Below are 17,549 nucleotides of genomic sequence, written 5' to 3' on the forward strand. Positions count from 1 at the left end.
GAGCACAAATTAAGGATCATGCCATTTAGTAAAAACATGAAGTTGCTTATAGGAAAATAATTGAGGTGGGAAGGGACCACATGTCTCTGGTTTGACCTCCTGCTCAAGGCAGGGTAAGCTATGAAGCCAGAGGAAGGTATTTAGGGTTTTATCCAGCTGAACTTCAAAGTCAGTAATCTCCCCACATGTACTGAGACACTATCAGTAAAACCTTCTCTAACCAAGACTCCCTCACAGGACACGTGCTCCTGACTCTCCTGGTGGCTCAACAATGAGCTTGATTCATCTCTCTTATCTTCAAGCTCAAAAGACTGAGCACAGTGAAGTGCAATTGATCAATACACAACAATCACAAAGACAGCTGGAGTGGCCAAACCCTGGTATGTGATCAGTGTAATGTATGAATCTCTGAAAAGCCTCTCTAAGAACTTCAAATAAGGTGAAGACATTTCAACAAAGACCAAAGATCAATGCAAGATGTCATTTGCACATTTTCCAGTTAACAGATGCTTGTTAAATGTGTGAGCTGCAGGAACCAACCTTCAGTCTGCCACCACTAAGTTCTTCACTAAGTTTCAGCCTGGCATCAACAGTCCTTTTCAAGTCTCGCTGTAAACGGCGACCGAAGTCCCTGAACATGGTTGAGCCTCCAGAGAGGACAATATTCTGTTTTGAATAACAAAACCTGTTAACCACGTCTGAAAACACAAGTCTCCAGCTTTACCCAGTTCCTAAATTCTAAATATCTAAAAACAGTTTTTAAAGCTACAGTTAAGCAAATTACCTAACATAAAAGCATGACACAACATGAACTCATCAAGGGTTTGCCACATTAAAATAGCCTGTGCTTTAAAATCCATTTATATCTTATTACATCTCACCACTTTTGCTCAGTTTCTTGTTCCCCTAATGAAAAAGCACATTCTGAAAATGTCTAAGTGAACAAACAAAGTCTTTTGCATATTGGATTGATGTCTAGAAAAATGGTAAATTTTATTTATTTTGTTTTGGTTTTTAAGAGTTTCAAATATGTACCTTGATTAAAAAAAATCACAATTCTTCTAATAAAAACCAGATATTAAGCTACTGACCTTATATAGAGGACGTCTAACATCAATGGGACAATTCTGAATAACTTCATCTACTACTTCTGAGATTGGTTGCGTAAAGTCAGGATTAGCAAACTGCAATCAGGAATAAAAATCAAGTCACTGTAAAGGACCACATATTGCAAAGGAAGAGATAAAGAGGAAGAAAAGCAAAGAATTGTTCTATTATACTACAGATGTCATGAAAATTAATAATGGAAACAGTTGTTAAATACTTTTGCTGCCATTTGTAAGTGCTTTGTGTATCAGCCTGGATTTGTATAAAGATTAGTAGCAATCAAGAATCAAACCATGCTGACTTGCAACAATAGCTGGTATCTATTTATAAATAAGAAGAAATGTAAGTCAGGATGATCACCACTTCCTTACAATTTTGCAAATAGGTTTTCTATGCTATCACCTAAAATGCTTTTAAAACAAAGTTTAGTCAAATCAACTTACCTCAGGATGGAAGAAAATCTCTGGCCCCAGGAATCTCTCATAACCAACATCAATGGTAAATTCTTTCTTTGAGATAGCATTAATTCCAGTATATTGTTTAATCCACTTTGTACCATCTGTGTCATACTTGTTAAATTCTTTTACTAAGTCAGGGCAAACATAACTAAAGCGCTCCTGAAAATCAAATAAATACAGTTAAAACTACCTAAAGTATAGAAAACTGATATGAAATTTCAAAAAATGTAGTAATTTAAACTTTTAAAAGTATTACACTGGCAGACAAAGAATATGCCTCAAAACAGCTGAACTGACATTTACTGTACACAGGTAGATAATGGCTCTGCTACTAGAGATCATTTCTGTGCAACACTGAAGGCTCTTGCTGAGCTAAATTACTTCTGCTTTTCCTCTAAACTTCGATGATTGTGAGAAATTAATTCTGAAATACAGTGAAGAACTGCCAGGGAAAAAAAATTTAAGTGTACTTTAAGCTGAATGTCTTCCAGCATTGCTTTGTTCTCTATGTAACGTTATGTTACAAAAAAGAACACATTAATATTCAGAAAGAATGTAAGAGCAATTACAGCTCTTTATATGACACATCCAGCCAACAGTATTTCCAACAGAACATTACAGTAATAATAGCAACAGGATAATAACAACAACAATAATGATAATGGAGGGGAAGAGAAAGGGAAGACAACAGGTGAAGAGTGAAATTCCAGGCCAGACTGAGTGAGTGTAGCCCAACAGTAAACCTTGAGTTTAAGCTATTTCATGTTATTACACTATTAAGACATTTTTATATTACTTAGAATCAGAGCCCTATTACTCAGGAGGACAATTACTTTCAGATATTCTTGTACTTTAAAACCAGATACCAAGTTGTGATATAAAATAACTTCAAGATCTGCAACATTCACATTACCTTCACTGCTTTAGCTGTTTCCAAGGATTGTTCAGGAGGAATTCCTACTTCTCTCTCCCTCAGCAGCTGCTGAATGAAGTATGTGATATCTCTCCCAGCAATTGGAATGTGTTTGATACAGCTGCCAATCACATATCCTTCAGCCTGTAAACAAAATTAATGGGGACAAAGATACTGATAAGAGCTACTTTCACCAAACCTCAGAGGGAGAAAGGCATGGAGTCTAAACTCCTACCCACTACCTGTGATTCTGAGGCTAAAGCCGTTTAAGACTGGCTCATTTAATTACAACAAATCAAATTCTTCACAGTATAACCTTACTTCACTTTGCATAGCATTGGTTCATAATTCTTACCAGGTTAGAAGGAACAGAAAAGTCACTAGCATACAAGGCAGACAAATCACTATACTCACTATTCCTTGGCCTTTTTCTCTTCAAAATGAGGTTACTCTTACCAAAAAGGTCAAGAAACCTTTTTTTCGTGAAATATTATTTTAGAATAACTGATGTGGCCCTGCAGTCACAGCCACTGATGTAAGACGTTACAATCCACATGAACCAAAATTAATTTTCTGAAAGCAGGGAGAAAATGCATCATTTCAGCACATTGATTGGGACTGCTCAGAACATCAGACTGGCCCATCCTCATCCAGCAACCTACCCTTACAAGTCACACTCATCCTGAGGACCACCATCAATGCATTAAAAACATCTGGTCTAAACAAAGAAACCAAGTTTACAAGCTTGGCCTTCAACCCTACTTGACCTGCTAAATCCAAACAGAGGAGTCCAGGTATCACACTCATGCTTCACTTTTCCTAAATCCACACACACCTTACGTTCATACAAAAATGTCTAACACAGAAAACAATGTCATAAAAAAAAACTACCACTACTGTTAACTTCACAACAGAGAAAAGTGTTCGTTAATTCCTTTTTATCTATTTTAAAGTGGTAGAACATTGTTGACAATTTGTTTAACATGTTTAAAAATTTCAGAAGTAAATGACATTGTGCAAAGGAATTTAATGCTTCAAATGATACAGAATACCTCCTCTTATTTCAATTTAAAAAAATCCAAACCCACAAATCAGGAAAAGCTCAACTCTTTTAAACTGTAATTTGGACTACTAAGCACAACTTTTACCTGTAGAAGGTCAGAGATGTCAATTGTTTCCCAAGTCTTATTAAAAATACACTAACTTGGATTAACAGTCTGAATAAAGTTCTAGCCATTAAATTCCACCAAAATTAATAAGAAATTGCCACATGGCAGTGTGTGTTTGACCACCACCAATGCTACTGTTTCTAAAAAATTGATGTTACTGGGCACGATAAAACTTTGTACAGATCTTTGTCTTAAAAACTGTAATCTAACTTCATTTTGAAAATACAAATGTATCTAGTACATAGACAGGAATTTAACACCCCCAGGAAACATGGGCAGAGAAATCTATTATCAGCCACTTGAAATAAAGAACACTATTAAATATTCCAATTATTAATTTTTGAACTTTTAAATTGAAATTTTAAACTTTTGAATGCACAGCTTTTCAAAAGGAAATCCATACCTGCAGAAAACCCAATAATCTGACAGTAAGAAAACTGCAGCTCTAGGTGTTCATCATTTAATAAAATATCACACAATCATCCAAGTTTCTGCTTTAACAACTTTGTATTGGATGTTCAACACTAACCAGCTCTAGGGGTTGTTTTTTCCAGTCAAGCAGGAACTTTGACTTTGCTTGTATGGATGAAGCACTACTAAACACTGGGAACAGATGGAGAAAAAATAAACAATACAACATCTGCCCTCTAATACTTTGTATTATTTCTACTTATATATAAATGGACTGAGTTAAATGAAAACAAAAAGTCAAACTCTTTGTACTGACTACTATAAAGAGCCTCTTTACTCTTACCAGTAAACCAAATTGGAAATATGTTAAAGCAATTTCACCCATCACTTAGCATGGCCTTGGCAATTGATCTTTTAAGGTAAGTCACTGAAAGACAATTAGCTCTGCCAAACTCAGGGCTACAGAGTTCTTCAAGAGTTCCTGCACTACAAAACTCACACCCACAGCCCTGGGAGTTATCTGACATTTTCCTATCTACACTTCAGTGTGTGTAGGTGTACACTTCAGAGAACTTAGAGGACAAATTGTTCTCTGTTGAAGCTGTAGTGTAGCTTTGAGGCACACTTACCACAGGAATAACGTGAGTGACACCATCTCCACTGTCTATAACTGTGCCAGTCAGTGTTCGCTCTCCTACTTGTCTTGACGTCCAAGATGCAGCTAAGGCAAGGACAGCCTTGGGGAAAAAACACACCAAAATCAAATATTAGCAAAACATCTGCCTGCAGACCTCACTTTCCACCACCCCTCCCAAGGACAGACTGACACCCTGTGATAATTTATAGCATGGAAACTGATTTAATAATATTATATATGTCTACACAACCTCTTAGAAAAAGAAGCTGTACAAGTGTAATTTTTGACACTTGCCTGATGTTTTTTCAGCCATGCTCAAACATAATTTTTCGTTACTTCATACTGAAAGGGGTTCAGTTCTTGGATTAATAGAATTATTATGATGTGGTGTGGTTTTTTTATTTACTTATGATGCAGCAGATATATAGCATACTCTACTGCTCAGAAGCCTGTAGAGGTAACAGAGGAACAGTATCCAGTAACCACCCACAGAATCAAAGCATGCCAAACATGCAGTGCTGGAACTGCCAACCAGAAGTACATAAACAAATTCAAAACTTACACAGTTTTTTCACAGTGAAATTAGTTTTATCCCAAGGAGAAATATTGCAGCTGTGACTTTCAACAGCCCTGCACTTACCTGAACAGCAATATATAGCCCTGGAACGTTGAAAGATTCAAACATGATTTCAGCAGTATATTCTCTATTTTCTGGAGTATTTAATGGAGGCTCAGTCTGTGAGACAAAAAAAAAAAATGTGAGTTTTACTTACACTGAAACCAAACATATGACTTTAAAAAAAAAAAAAGAACCACCAGCTCCTAACTTTTGTTAAGATGAGTCATTTAACAACAATAGCATGTAAAAATAGTAATGGACAAAGGGTGCTTTTAAGAATTTATGCAAATTGCATGAAAGAAAAAAAAAGTGCAATAAAAACTACATCCATTACTGCTTAAGAATTTACACCCAAGACCTCCTTTGTGGGTTGCTTAGCTCATTACAACTTTTGATTTCACTTGAAAGAATCAAGGACTATCAAAATATGTCAAAGGATGCAGTTTAGCACATTTAAAGAATGACATTTTTTAGATTTCTAAGTGAAAAGAGCTGTTTTCCTTCAGAAGGCAGCCACTGTAACACAAGTTGTTATGCTCAGCTGTTGGAATGTACTCAAGTGAGAGGAGCTGAACAACATAAAACCATACCATAATAGTGTGCTACAGCTTTCAATGAAATATCAAACATACTCAAGGCTTTACTCTGAAGGAGCATTTTGGATAGTGCTACAGAATACTTGAGAAAAGAAAATACCACTCTTCCATTGCAGCAACTGCGTAACAGGAGGGTAAAAAGAGGAGGGAGTCAGATTTGTCACAAAGGTGTTGGGGACAAGGGGCCAGAGACACAAAACTCAACTTGGGAAACCCTAAGCAGGTATTAGGAGGAAAAAAGGTAACTTAAAGGTGGTCAAATACTGAAAAAGGGCCATGGGTTCTTACGGCATTTTGATCCTTTGAGATATTCACAATTTGGCTGGACACAACCTTGAGCAACTGGACCTAGTTATTGCTTCAAGTAGGTGAAGGCATTTAAACAGGTATGGCCAACACCTCTAATTCTAAACCTGGTCTATCAAATAACACACTAAACCAAATTGCCTATTTCAGTGGCCCTAAATAAAATACTAAGGAATGACAGATGCTTCAGAATAACATTGACCTTGCGATCTAATCATCCCAAATATGACAATCAACCCTTCCGGTTTCACAGAAAATAAAAGACAGAAATTTACTCTCTAGATACTTCATCCAGATGGCAGTACTGTAAAAACAAAATAATTGCAATTATGGAAAGTCAAAGCACAAGTATTTCTTTTGTCTCAAATATATAAACTTGACATTATTGAGTTCAGTGGAGAAGGAAAATAAGAAAGTGAGGTATCAGATAATTTGGAGGAAAATGAGAAGAGAACAGAAAAATGTTTGCTGTTCTGACACAATGACATTTTTAGAAAATTAAAGATGGCTTAAGGCACATCAAGAAAGCTCCAGATAATTTATTTACTTTTGCTTTCAAAAGATGCATATTTATATTTGAGAATTTACATAAGTCAGCACATTGTTATTCGTTACATGGAATTTCTTAAGCAGGGCATAAATTTACCTACCAAAAGAAAATAATGGTCCTCAGGTTCTGCCCTTAAATATTTAAAGATTACTTGCTCCATAAACCTCTCCATCAAGTCCCAGTCTTCAACTATACCATGGCGGATAGGCCACTGTTGGAGAAAAATATCCAATTATAATTGGAAACAAGAAGAAAAAAGAAACAAAACCCCCAAAACCAAGCAAAAAAATCTATTTTTCAACTGCAGTAGAAGTATATTATCTACACAGGCAAGAAACATTAGTTTAGGCTTCACCTCTTTAAAAATCTGTTTCTAACCTTGAGTAGCAGGGACAACACACTGCATTTTTTTCAGTACAGCAGAATGGTGGCACTGGGATAAACTGAAAGTTCCCCCAGCCCCACTCTGATGCTGCTGAGAGAAGCCAAGGAACAAGAGAATGTGGCATTTCCACTTAACACCCTCTCAGCGTCCTTTCATTTATCAAGAAATATATATATATATATAGATATATATGTAATATATATATTCACATGGTTTTGAATACTCCCCAAAATCAACAAAACCAATACCAAAGCTTATTTTCGATTGAAACAGAGTTAATATATAAATAAGATTTAAGTTATCCAAAAAGCATTCTTAACATTATATTTATGTACATGTGATGCTTGCTAAACACTATTGAAAAATTACTTTTAAAACTTTTTCTCAATACCTTGGTTGCATAAGTTGGTTTTTCTATTGCTTCGTCCCCAATGAAGAAGTCTAAATCATCCACACCTTTCAAAACCCTCCTTTGTGCTTGATCGACCACTTTTGCCGACTCTTTGATAGCAATACCTTCAACAGGGAACACAAACATTATTGTAGGTCATCAAAAAAAGAAAATCTACACTGAAAAAACAGATACACTCTAATAACAATCATCCTTTGTTTCAAGCATAACTCAGAAAACTACACAGAACACAGATAATTTGACTGCCTGTCATGGGTAAGCATGGTAAGGATTTAAAAAATAATACAGTAACAGACAAATACAAATTTAATTGTTAGACACAACATGTAATCAGGAAGATAAGATATACACAGAAACATTAAAATAGGATATCCCTACACATCTCATTTTATTCAACAAATGTGCTAATTTTCTGCAGACTGCAATAATAACAATTTTAAGTGTTATTAGTGTTGTTATTCTGTTAAAAAGAATCACTCCCCAGCTACCAGCAGTATCTGCTGTATTTTTTTCAAATCCTACTAATTGCTTTTAAACACAATCCTTCACACAGATAAGGAAATTCTAAAAGAATATACAAGCAGCATTAGATCAGCCTCAGCTGTTTGTTCTAAGGTTGTGCTCCAAAAGCCCTCTCAATTGCACAAGTATTTTTCTAGTTCTCACCTTCAGCAGGAAGTTATGTTTGCTCACAACTAAGATTAAGAAAAGTTGTTAAAAAGTTGTTAAATAGCTGCAGTCTGAAGCCCAGCAGCCAGGGCAGTACAGCTACAGGATGTGGAAACCAGCAGCTTGCTAAGGGGTAAAAGCACCCTGAGTTCATGGATCATCCTCCTCCCTTTCCTTCCCACAGAGAGCAACACAAGCAGAGCCAGAGGAACCAAGAAGTTGAATGTTGTGAAAGACTGAACAGGATGGAACAGAAGTCATTATTTTGAGCTCTTCAGGAAGAAAACTGAATCATACTGCAACTTCTGTAGCTGCTTACAGGAGAGCAGAGAGGAAGCAGAAGAGCGGAGGAAGCCAAATAGAAGGGGGGTAGATTTGAAGCAGAAGCTAAAATCATAGGGAAGAAAATGTTGCAAGGCAGGTGCTTGCTTCAAAGCCAAGAGAGGAACCTTGACAAATATTTTCAGGTCATTGTTACGAAGCTCACACATCTAGAGGAACTTTTCTGTCCAGATGTGTACTGTCCTCAAGGACTTTCAAGTAAAATCCACCACTTGCCAGAGGATTATACCAACTTTCAAGCCCAACTGGTTTCATCCTGTTAGAAGCCTAAAACAAGATGGGAGGTCTCAAATATTTTGCTGCCCTCAAGGCCAGCTTGTTCAGCCCTGCATTTGAAAGCCAGAAATTAGGAGCAAACAACCTGAGTCAAGAATCATATCCTGAAAATACAAACAAGAAAATAAATCTTGATGAAACCTCAGCTGCAGTGCCTGAGGATGAGCAGCATCCCAGCAATACTCAGAGCAGTTGCCTTTGGTTTGCTTGGCACAAGAATTAAGAGCTTTTAGGGGGGGGGGAAAAAATAACATCCTTGCATTGAATCAATTTTTGTGCTGAACCACTACTCAAGCCAGTTTTTTCTTTTGGACGTAAAGAACAGGCCATCAGCTATCACAGATAAACTGAAATAATGAAAACTCAAGGGAACTACTGGGTAATGGAAATAAGGTGACTCCCATTTTAACAAACACCAGGAAAAACCTGCTTAAGTGAGTAAAAATCAAGCAAAATTAATGATCTGAGATCTAAATATCAGCCAGGGAAGAAAGCAGTGAACCCAAGCCGCATCAACAAACTGGCTCAATATATTCTCATTTACTTCACTTTTCATGTAAGCAATTATCATCTCTACAGAGGGATATTCAGAATAAAATCAAGAACACATCATAAGGAGATAAAAATTTGTTAAGAGCAGGAATGAATAAGATAAGCTACAAGTGACCAAGGCACAAGGAATGTTGCTCAGACCTGTTTAACAGCAAACATTAATTTTAGGGAAACAAACTATAAAATGCCACTGCTGGAAGTGCCAGGAGAAACTAAACAATTTTTCCACAGGGAATAACATTAAGGAAATCATAGACACCAAAGTGCTTTTTTATAACATTTTACTTTGAAATGTACTTAGCTGTACTCTACTTTTGTTTCTCTATTGTGGATAAACCCAGTGCTATTTTATTTCATCCAAGGCAGAGGATTAAACACAAACTCATGCTGTTACTGTAATTATCTAGCTTGGATTGCAGCACAAATGAGAAAAATGTTTTTTTTATTGAGAGAATTGCAGTCAAAGGCCATTTCAGCTGCAGGAGCATCTAGACTGAGCACCCTGTTTTCCATACACCACACTGTATCAAAAGGCCGTCAAAAAAAACCTCATTTCCCCTCCTTCTCTTCTACTTTAATAGCATCCCTGTTGGATAAATTTCTCTGCTTAATGATCTGACAGGTCATTTCACTCCCTCTGTTTAAAATATCATGATATTTCTTCTTTTTTGGAACGAGAAAGTGATCTTCAAATTAAATAACCAAATCTAAAGATGCAGAAAAAGTATGTAAACTCTATGTATCTGAAATTAAATAACCACTTATATTTTATATATTTTAACATGTGCTATGACGTTTGAAGAGCACTGTAAGGGTTTTTTCAATGTTTAGAAGCTTTTTATATCTAATGTTAAACTAGCTTTTCTGTGAAAAGCAAAACTGTAGAGTGTTTTTTATGACACTGAAATAAAGTTAATGAAGTTAATCTGAAAACCAAATAATGTAAGAAATACCTATCAGAAACCAAAATAGAAGATATGGAATGGATTTTCAGAATCCATTCTCCTGTTCTCATATGTGAATTACCCTTATCTTCCCATGAAAATTACTTTTTGAAGTATGTTTCCTAGAAAAATTAACACAGAGCCTGAACTCCCAAGTTCTATTTTACAGTGACTGTGCTGATGCAGTATTAGTTCCAGCTCTCTTCCTGTTCTATTTGCAAGGAAAACTGGGTGTGCTAATTATTCCTTTTCACCAGGATGTAATCCATGATTACTTTGGCACAGATGAACAATGAGGAATTGCCAAGTGGTGTAGGAGGTCAAAAGGTGAAGCATTTCTAAGGGAAGCTGAGTGAGCTGCACACTCCAGAGCAGAACTGTATCTCTTCAAGTGGAAGAAGCAAAGAAATAAGCTGTTCTACCTGGGGGAAAAAACTGACTTGGTTTCTCATTGTATTTGCAAAACACAGTAAAATAACATAGCTGTAACACTGACAACTTCCAGGCAAGTAGAACATTTTAAACCTTGGAGATATTAAATCACACAATTTTCTTTTTTTTTTTTTTCAGTTATAATCAACTCAATGTTCTACCAAATAAGCCACTAAACAGGAAAAAACCTCCTAAAAGGTAAATGTAGCCATGCTACTAGATTTTTACATTATTTCTGTAACATTTTTACATATTTTCTGTAACATGGCATTATTTTTATGCCATGTTACAGAAAGTCCAAGAGTAACTTCAGCATTGATACATAAGTAACAAATACTTACATGAAGGGATAATGAACTGGGGTTCAGTATTACCCGCATATCCGAGCTTTGTATACCTGTTGAGGCAAAAAAGGATTTGGTTATAATATTTAATACCAAAAATAACAAAGATATTTCTTTTTCTTTTTAATGAGCAGACCCCTCTTCCTGCATCAGGACACCACACTGACTTTTCTACAAAAAGAAGCAAGCAAAAAAAAAACTAAGGGAAACTAAGAATTTCTGTCTTTCAAAGTATAAATCAATATTCCCTGCCACAGATAAAGCATCACTGCTAACTTCTACTCTAACAACATTTTACTAAACACCACAAAGTGTGTAATTCAATCTATCAATGTTTAGGAGTATAATTTTGTCAGTGCAGCTCCTCCCTGCTCAGCAGTCAGCATCTCCATAGAAATATTTTCATATAGTTAATGCTAGTGATAAAAGTGTCTTTGTAATTCTTAACTGTAGGGGGAAAAGCTGCCCTGCCCATGGATTGCCAGCTGGGCATGAGGCAGGGCTGGTCATCCTCATGTCACAAGCAGCTGGTAATGACAAATCCTAGCAAAAGCCATTCCATTTCACAAATGGAAAACAGTGTCAAAATGTGTCTAATAAGAGCAAAGAAAGGAAGAGGAAAATAATTACATGCCTTCACCCAGTTTTCAGGATGTGCTATGGATATACACATTATCTTCATTATCACGATGCAAGAAAACTTAAATTAACTAAGTATTCACGAAAAATAACTACAAAACTCATGGTACCAAAATCAGCTGCTAGAAATACTGTCTCCAAAGCAGCATAGACAAATTCTAAACCATGCAGACCAAAATGCACAGCTCTAGCTCAAGAGTTCGAGCTTACCCACATGTTTTAAACAAACACAGACATGACAAAGTTCTCATTTTCCCTGTACAGTCAGGCAGCTGCACTAAATTAGCACCATCAGCAAAGGCACAAATGCTGTAGTAGCACCTCTACAGCTTTCAGCACTGCGATGAAATCCTGAAGATCACAGGAGGTGTAAGGCAGCAGGAAATCTACCAAAGCACAAATCCATGGCAGTACCACAGCGATGCTGGGCTCCCCAAGCTGGGAGAGCAGGGCTGCTGCCGGAGCTCTGCCTGCGACGCCTCTCCCGCAGCACTGAGCGCCTTGTGCCCAGCAACACCTACACAATTTCTGTCACTGAGGCTGACTGCACCCATCAGCGCTGGGCCAGATACTCAGAGGGAAGGTGGGTTTCTCTTGAATAACAAAGTGGCTAGCACAGGACCTCATCTAACAGCACAAATGCTTTGCAGGAGGTGTATTTTCAAAGCTGTAAACCCTATCTTGTGTGTAACACGCCTTAACAGTTGGGAGTAAGCATGCACAGAAACTTGACTTCACACCAACCAACAGGAATGTTTCTTGACAAAGAAAACTTCACAGGCAGAAGACAACAAATAACAAAGAAAGAAACTAAATATCAGAAAGAATATCACAAATCACAAAAAACATCAGCATTAGGCACTATATGTGCCTCACCTCAGGACACACAACTTGGATTTTGCTCACTGAAGCTGGATTTTCTTAAATCCAAGTTAAAGATCTACTTCCCTAAAGAAATATCAAGAATTCCACAAACTGGTGCTTGTTTAACCTATTACACAGAATAAAACTGTTCATTGTATTTATAGTGCTCTAAGGTTTTTAGTGCCACAATTACTAAGCAAACCAGCAAATACTGACTCACTCCCTCTACCTTCCCCAGCAAACCAGAACCGTGGTATGTAGATTTTAAAGTTAAATCTACACAAGAACTTTGGAGCCTGAATGCTGCGTAAACCTACAACTAGATTAGAAGTGTTTTTCAACAGGTAAAAAGGTTAAAACTGTTTGATTTTTAAACTCAGTATTTCAAAGAAAGCAAAAGCTGAACTGCTGCAGGTAACTGGCAGCTTAGTTGCTTGTGGGTGGGAGTTTGCCCAGCACACACACAGCCAGCAAGACTGAAAGAAAAATAATCTCATGAAAGATGCATTTTACATAAAAAGAGCGTATTCAGACATAAAATCAGCATATATAAAAATACTATGGCCTACTCAGCAAGAAGTGTACTGACTCAGGGGAAAAAAATTGTAGTGCATTTTTAGGTTTCTAAGAAAAGAAAGGGGAAAAAAACCTGCCTGACTTTTGGTCTCCAAATATTAGAGCGTTTTATCAGCAAGTCTCCAGTGCAGTGTCCTACACAAGATTTCACAACTCTCATGTACAAGACTTCATTGCACAGCTGGACCTCCAACACTGCTGGCACACAGGTCAGGGATGGATCCCTGCTCCCCTGGGAGCCTCAGGACCCCAGCACAGCCAGGGACCATGGCACAACACATTATAAACACTAAACCTGATTTTCATAACTAAATGCACATAGAGATACTCTTGAGTTTAAATGGAGTCTAAAAATGTGACAGGTGAGGCAAAGTGAGTGAAAGTCAATAAAAACCTTCAGTTCTCCAAATGCACAATCTAGTCACCATGGGATTCTTTACAAATTAACTTTTGCAGATACAAGGTTTTATTCAGACTGATCAGATCTGTCACTGCCCCTTGAAGTAAATATTTAAATCACATTAAAAGAAGGAAACTATAGGCAATCCAGATTCCACAAGTATACAGTTTCCACAAGGAGTTCATACATGGCAATGTGTGTCTGACTAATGAATGATTCACAGGGGAAAAAGGCACACCCCAGCTTCTTCAGGGTAGGAATTACTGCTGCTACAGAAAAAGAATTCTGATAGTAGAGATATATCATAAGGCAGAACCAATACTGGATTTTTCACAAATCATCCCTTGTCTTGCTACCCAGAATTGATGAGTGGCAGAAGGGACTTGAATGGAGAGAGGCAGGCACACCCCATTAATGAGAGAAACAAGGACTCTGCTTTCCCACATGGAATTTGGGACATTCAGGAGTAAGAACACGAGGCACAAGGAGTGTAATGGTAGAAGCTGCTTTCTATTAAAACCTGTAACACAGAACTCATTTACAAAGTCCCAAAGGTGAAAGCCTTGATTGTTGGGTGTTTTTCTTTATTTCTCTATGTTCAGCTCCCTGAAGTGTTTCTGTAGGCCTATTAGCCAAAGAAACAATCAGCCAAAAAATCTGTTGGATAATTATGGCCTTTAGCTTTAGTTCAGAAAATCAGCTACAGAGTATCCAAGAGCAGTGCACAAAGTCTCTATACATATGAGCATGTCTGTCTACCATATACATCTGCTCCCACTCTCTCTCAGCCCATATATATACAGATGTGTGTGTGTATATATATGTATGTATGGTGCTGATATTCCCCAGTGACTTCCCTCTAACACCTTCTCCAAAAAGCAACTAGTCTACACAGATTTGTGATAAACAAAACTTGGTATTTTTGTAATGGACATTCATAGCACAAACAGGTTTGGGAGAGTAACTAATGAAAGCTCCTTCTGAGTTAACTACACTAACCCCTATCTCACCTATCAGTGGAGAAACAGCTTCAGCATGTGACCACCACCCTCAAAAACTCACATCCTGAAACTGCACAGCAGCTCTGCACTCTGCCCAAGAGCTCTCTGGAAGGACAGCCAAAGGGCTTTCCAGAGTGCTCTCAACAGCACTAATGGGATTTCTTACATGTGCTCTCTCACCTAGAATAGATGTTTCTGGGGCTATGACACGAAAGCAATGTCACTGGAAGGTTACTTGTGCATTAGTCATGCGGACAGTTTTAAAGCCAAAAGGAAGCAGTGCTGAGGGTAAGAACTTGTACTGAGGATGTCATTACCAGAACCTCCATCTGCAAACCACAAACTGTGACCATGTGCCTTTGCTCCACTGCCTTCCTACCCACAACAAATGCCATTCTTCCGAGTTATACACCCTAGTTCAAGCACAACTGCAATTCTAACAAAAGTGAGGCACAGGGAGACAACTGCTCCGTGGGCAATGCAGCTGTCCAGCTGCTCCTGAAGTGCCACAGAGCTGGGGGTCCAACACAAATTGTGCCATTTCTCTAACAGCTCTGCACAAAGACAGGAGTTAAGTGAGCATAAGCAGGCAAGAGCACTCGAGGACAAGAATCACCTGATCTCCAACTCCTATAGCAAATCTGGGTTGCAGCCTATTCCTCAGCTACTCCTAATGACCTGGGCTAGCAGAAATGTCACGTGTTTAAAATGCGCACACAAACAGAAGTAAGGTGTACCTGCAATGCTGGTCCCACTGGGAAGACATAAAACAACTTGAAAAACAAACAAAAGAAAAAAGAAACATTTTTTCTGTGGGAAAGGTAGAGCAAGTGGGATTAAAAAACCCCAGAACTGAAGGAAATCAAAATGGTCTCTTTCTGGTTTATCTTCAAGATGCATCATTAGGAAAACAAGGGCATTTTGTTCAGAGTGCTATTATTTTTTCTTGTTGTTCATCAAACTGCTCCCTTCATGATGGGTCTGAATTACTGTTCACCATCTGAGCCACACACAACCCTTCTGTGCAAGTTCTCACTCCAAATACAACACATCCTTTGCCTGTATCTCACCCTGCAGATGCAATGGGCTTCCCAGGCACCACAGCCAGGACATTACATGTGTGTAACTTCTAAAATTCTGCTTTGCTGTGTACCACAGCCTGTACAGCAAGCCCAGCAAGGCTACCCTACCTAAACACACTTCAGCTCAAATACAGAACACGCCCAAGTGGTCCTGCTCCAAGCAAGTCTAACATCCCATGATTAGATTAGGCTTTACACAGTTAAATGCATTTATTCTTCAGTGTAAGCTGATACTGCCTTTTTGCAAGGTGTCATACTTGCTCAGGCATCAGATCCCTGCTCCATATCCCCTTCCATGCAAATGGGTCTGGAGCAATCTCCCATTTCCCTTGAGAGCCTCTTCCCACGTGTTTATGAACTCTCCTAAGGCAGGAGTGCTTTGCATTTCTTTACTGAAATCACATGAAAAAAGACTCCAGGAAACAAGGGCCAAAGAGAGAAAGCAAGATGATTGCAACACTCATCATTCAACACATGTTCATTGCTGACTAAATTACCTTAACTCAAAAAAAAAAATTATAATTAAGTAAGCAGGGCATAGAAGGCACTACAGAAAAGCTCAGCATGTGGAGATTCTAAGGGGAACACACACTCTTGATAACATATTCAAAAGGGCATGAAATAAATCTCATGGCAAAAACCCCAAGTTTTTTAACAGAATGGAAAGGGATTCAGCTCCTCAATACCAGCTCCTTACACATGGTCTGTCCATCAAAGACTTTATCAAAAAGGGCTTTATCCTTTCTTGTTTTAACCTGGATAAATTCCATATAAACAGGAATTATAAGATAGATACCAAGTTTTTACTGTCTGATGTCTTCTGAGAACAGATGCCTTAAAAAAAGTGGAACATTTCTCAAACATGGATGAATTCCTAGTCTTCATACACAGAGCCTCATGTGACTTAAAAGTCTGAACAAGCCCTTATGTTTTTATGTGATGCTTTTCTTCTTCCATCCTTCTTCTATCAGGATTGTTCTCTCATCCTGATGGGATTGAAAAGCCTAGGAAGTATTTACTTTTGAAATCCCTGTAAAGAGAAATGATGAGAAAATTACAGTGAAGGAGGAAAGCTGTCTTGCCCCTTTAAAAAAGGTCCCAGCTCCAGCATCAAGTGCAAATTGGTTAAGCAGCAGCAGAAGTCCCTGAAGGACTGATTATATTAGGAAAATGGGACTTGTATTAATAAATTAGTTTACTATCTCTTTTTAAATGTCCTTGATAAAACGTAAGACAGCAAGATTTTGAAATTAGCCATGTATTTTATATTTTACATCTTTAACTGATACAGCTTACCTTTTACACGTTACTAGTTTACATTTTTAAATAGCAGCCACTTCTGTCAAATTCTGAAACATTTTTGATCAACAACTGTTTTAAGTAATCAGCAGTGGAAACCAAAGAATTTTCTCTATAAATGGAAAAAACCCACAAGATTAGAGGCACTCTCAGGTAAAGAGAACCTTCTTAAACCGTAGATCAGACACATGAAGGGATGGTAAAAGGGAGTACAATATTTCAATGGCATATGGGACCTCTCTAGGTAACAGAGACGTTAAAAATATCACAGTCTACAAGCTTGACCTTGGAATTAAGTGTATTACTGTGTGTTTGAAACTATTATTTTACAGTATTTCCCCCAAAAAGTATCAGCCCACTCAAGCAAGAACCTTCACCTTGGCAACAAATACTTCTGTGCCACATACTGAAACTGTCACAGTAAAACAAATCATAAGCAGATTGGTGTGCAATTTAATAAATGAGCTCAAAAGCAGAAAAGTGCTTGAAAGTGCTTCTAGCAAACATTTACTTCCTAAACAGATAAAAAAACACCTTTAAAAAAGGCTGATTTACCTTTAAAGGCA

General features: G+C 37.6%; 1 protein-coding gene across 2 annotated transcripts in view; it reads right to left on the minus strand.

Moving 5' to 3' along the window:
- Positions 1-17,549, minus strand: part of ACTR3 (actin related protein 3) — a 28,751-nt gene that overhangs the window by 2,428 nt on the left and 8,774 nt on the right. For both annotated transcript variants that reach the window (XM_086898598.1, XM_086898597.1), the window contains exons 2-10: positions 11,120-11,175; positions 7,543-7,667; positions 6,867-6,977; positions 5,336-5,431; positions 4,688-4,795; positions 2,479-2,622; positions 1,551-1,724; positions 1,092-1,184; positions 541-666 (exon numbers count right to left, since the gene is read on the minus strand). In XM_086898598.1, coding sequence (XP_086754724.1) covers positions 541-666; positions 1,092-1,184; positions 1,551-1,724; positions 2,479-2,622; positions 4,688-4,795; positions 5,336-5,431; positions 6,867-6,977; positions 7,543-7,667; positions 11,120-11,175 — 1,033 coding nt within the window. The remainder of the gene's footprint in view (positions 1-540; positions 667-1,091; positions 1,185-1,550; positions 1,725-2,478; positions 2,623-4,687; positions 4,796-5,335; positions 5,432-6,866; positions 6,978-7,542; positions 7,668-11,119; positions 11,176-17,549) is intronic.

Source organism: Cyanistes caeruleus, chromosome 7, assembly GCF_971803275.1.
Source record: "Cyanistes caeruleus chromosome 7, bCyaCae1.hap1.1, whole genome shotgun sequence".
Lineage (NCBI taxonomy): Eukaryota > Metazoa > Chordata > Aves > Passeriformes > Paridae > Cyanistes > Cyanistes caeruleus.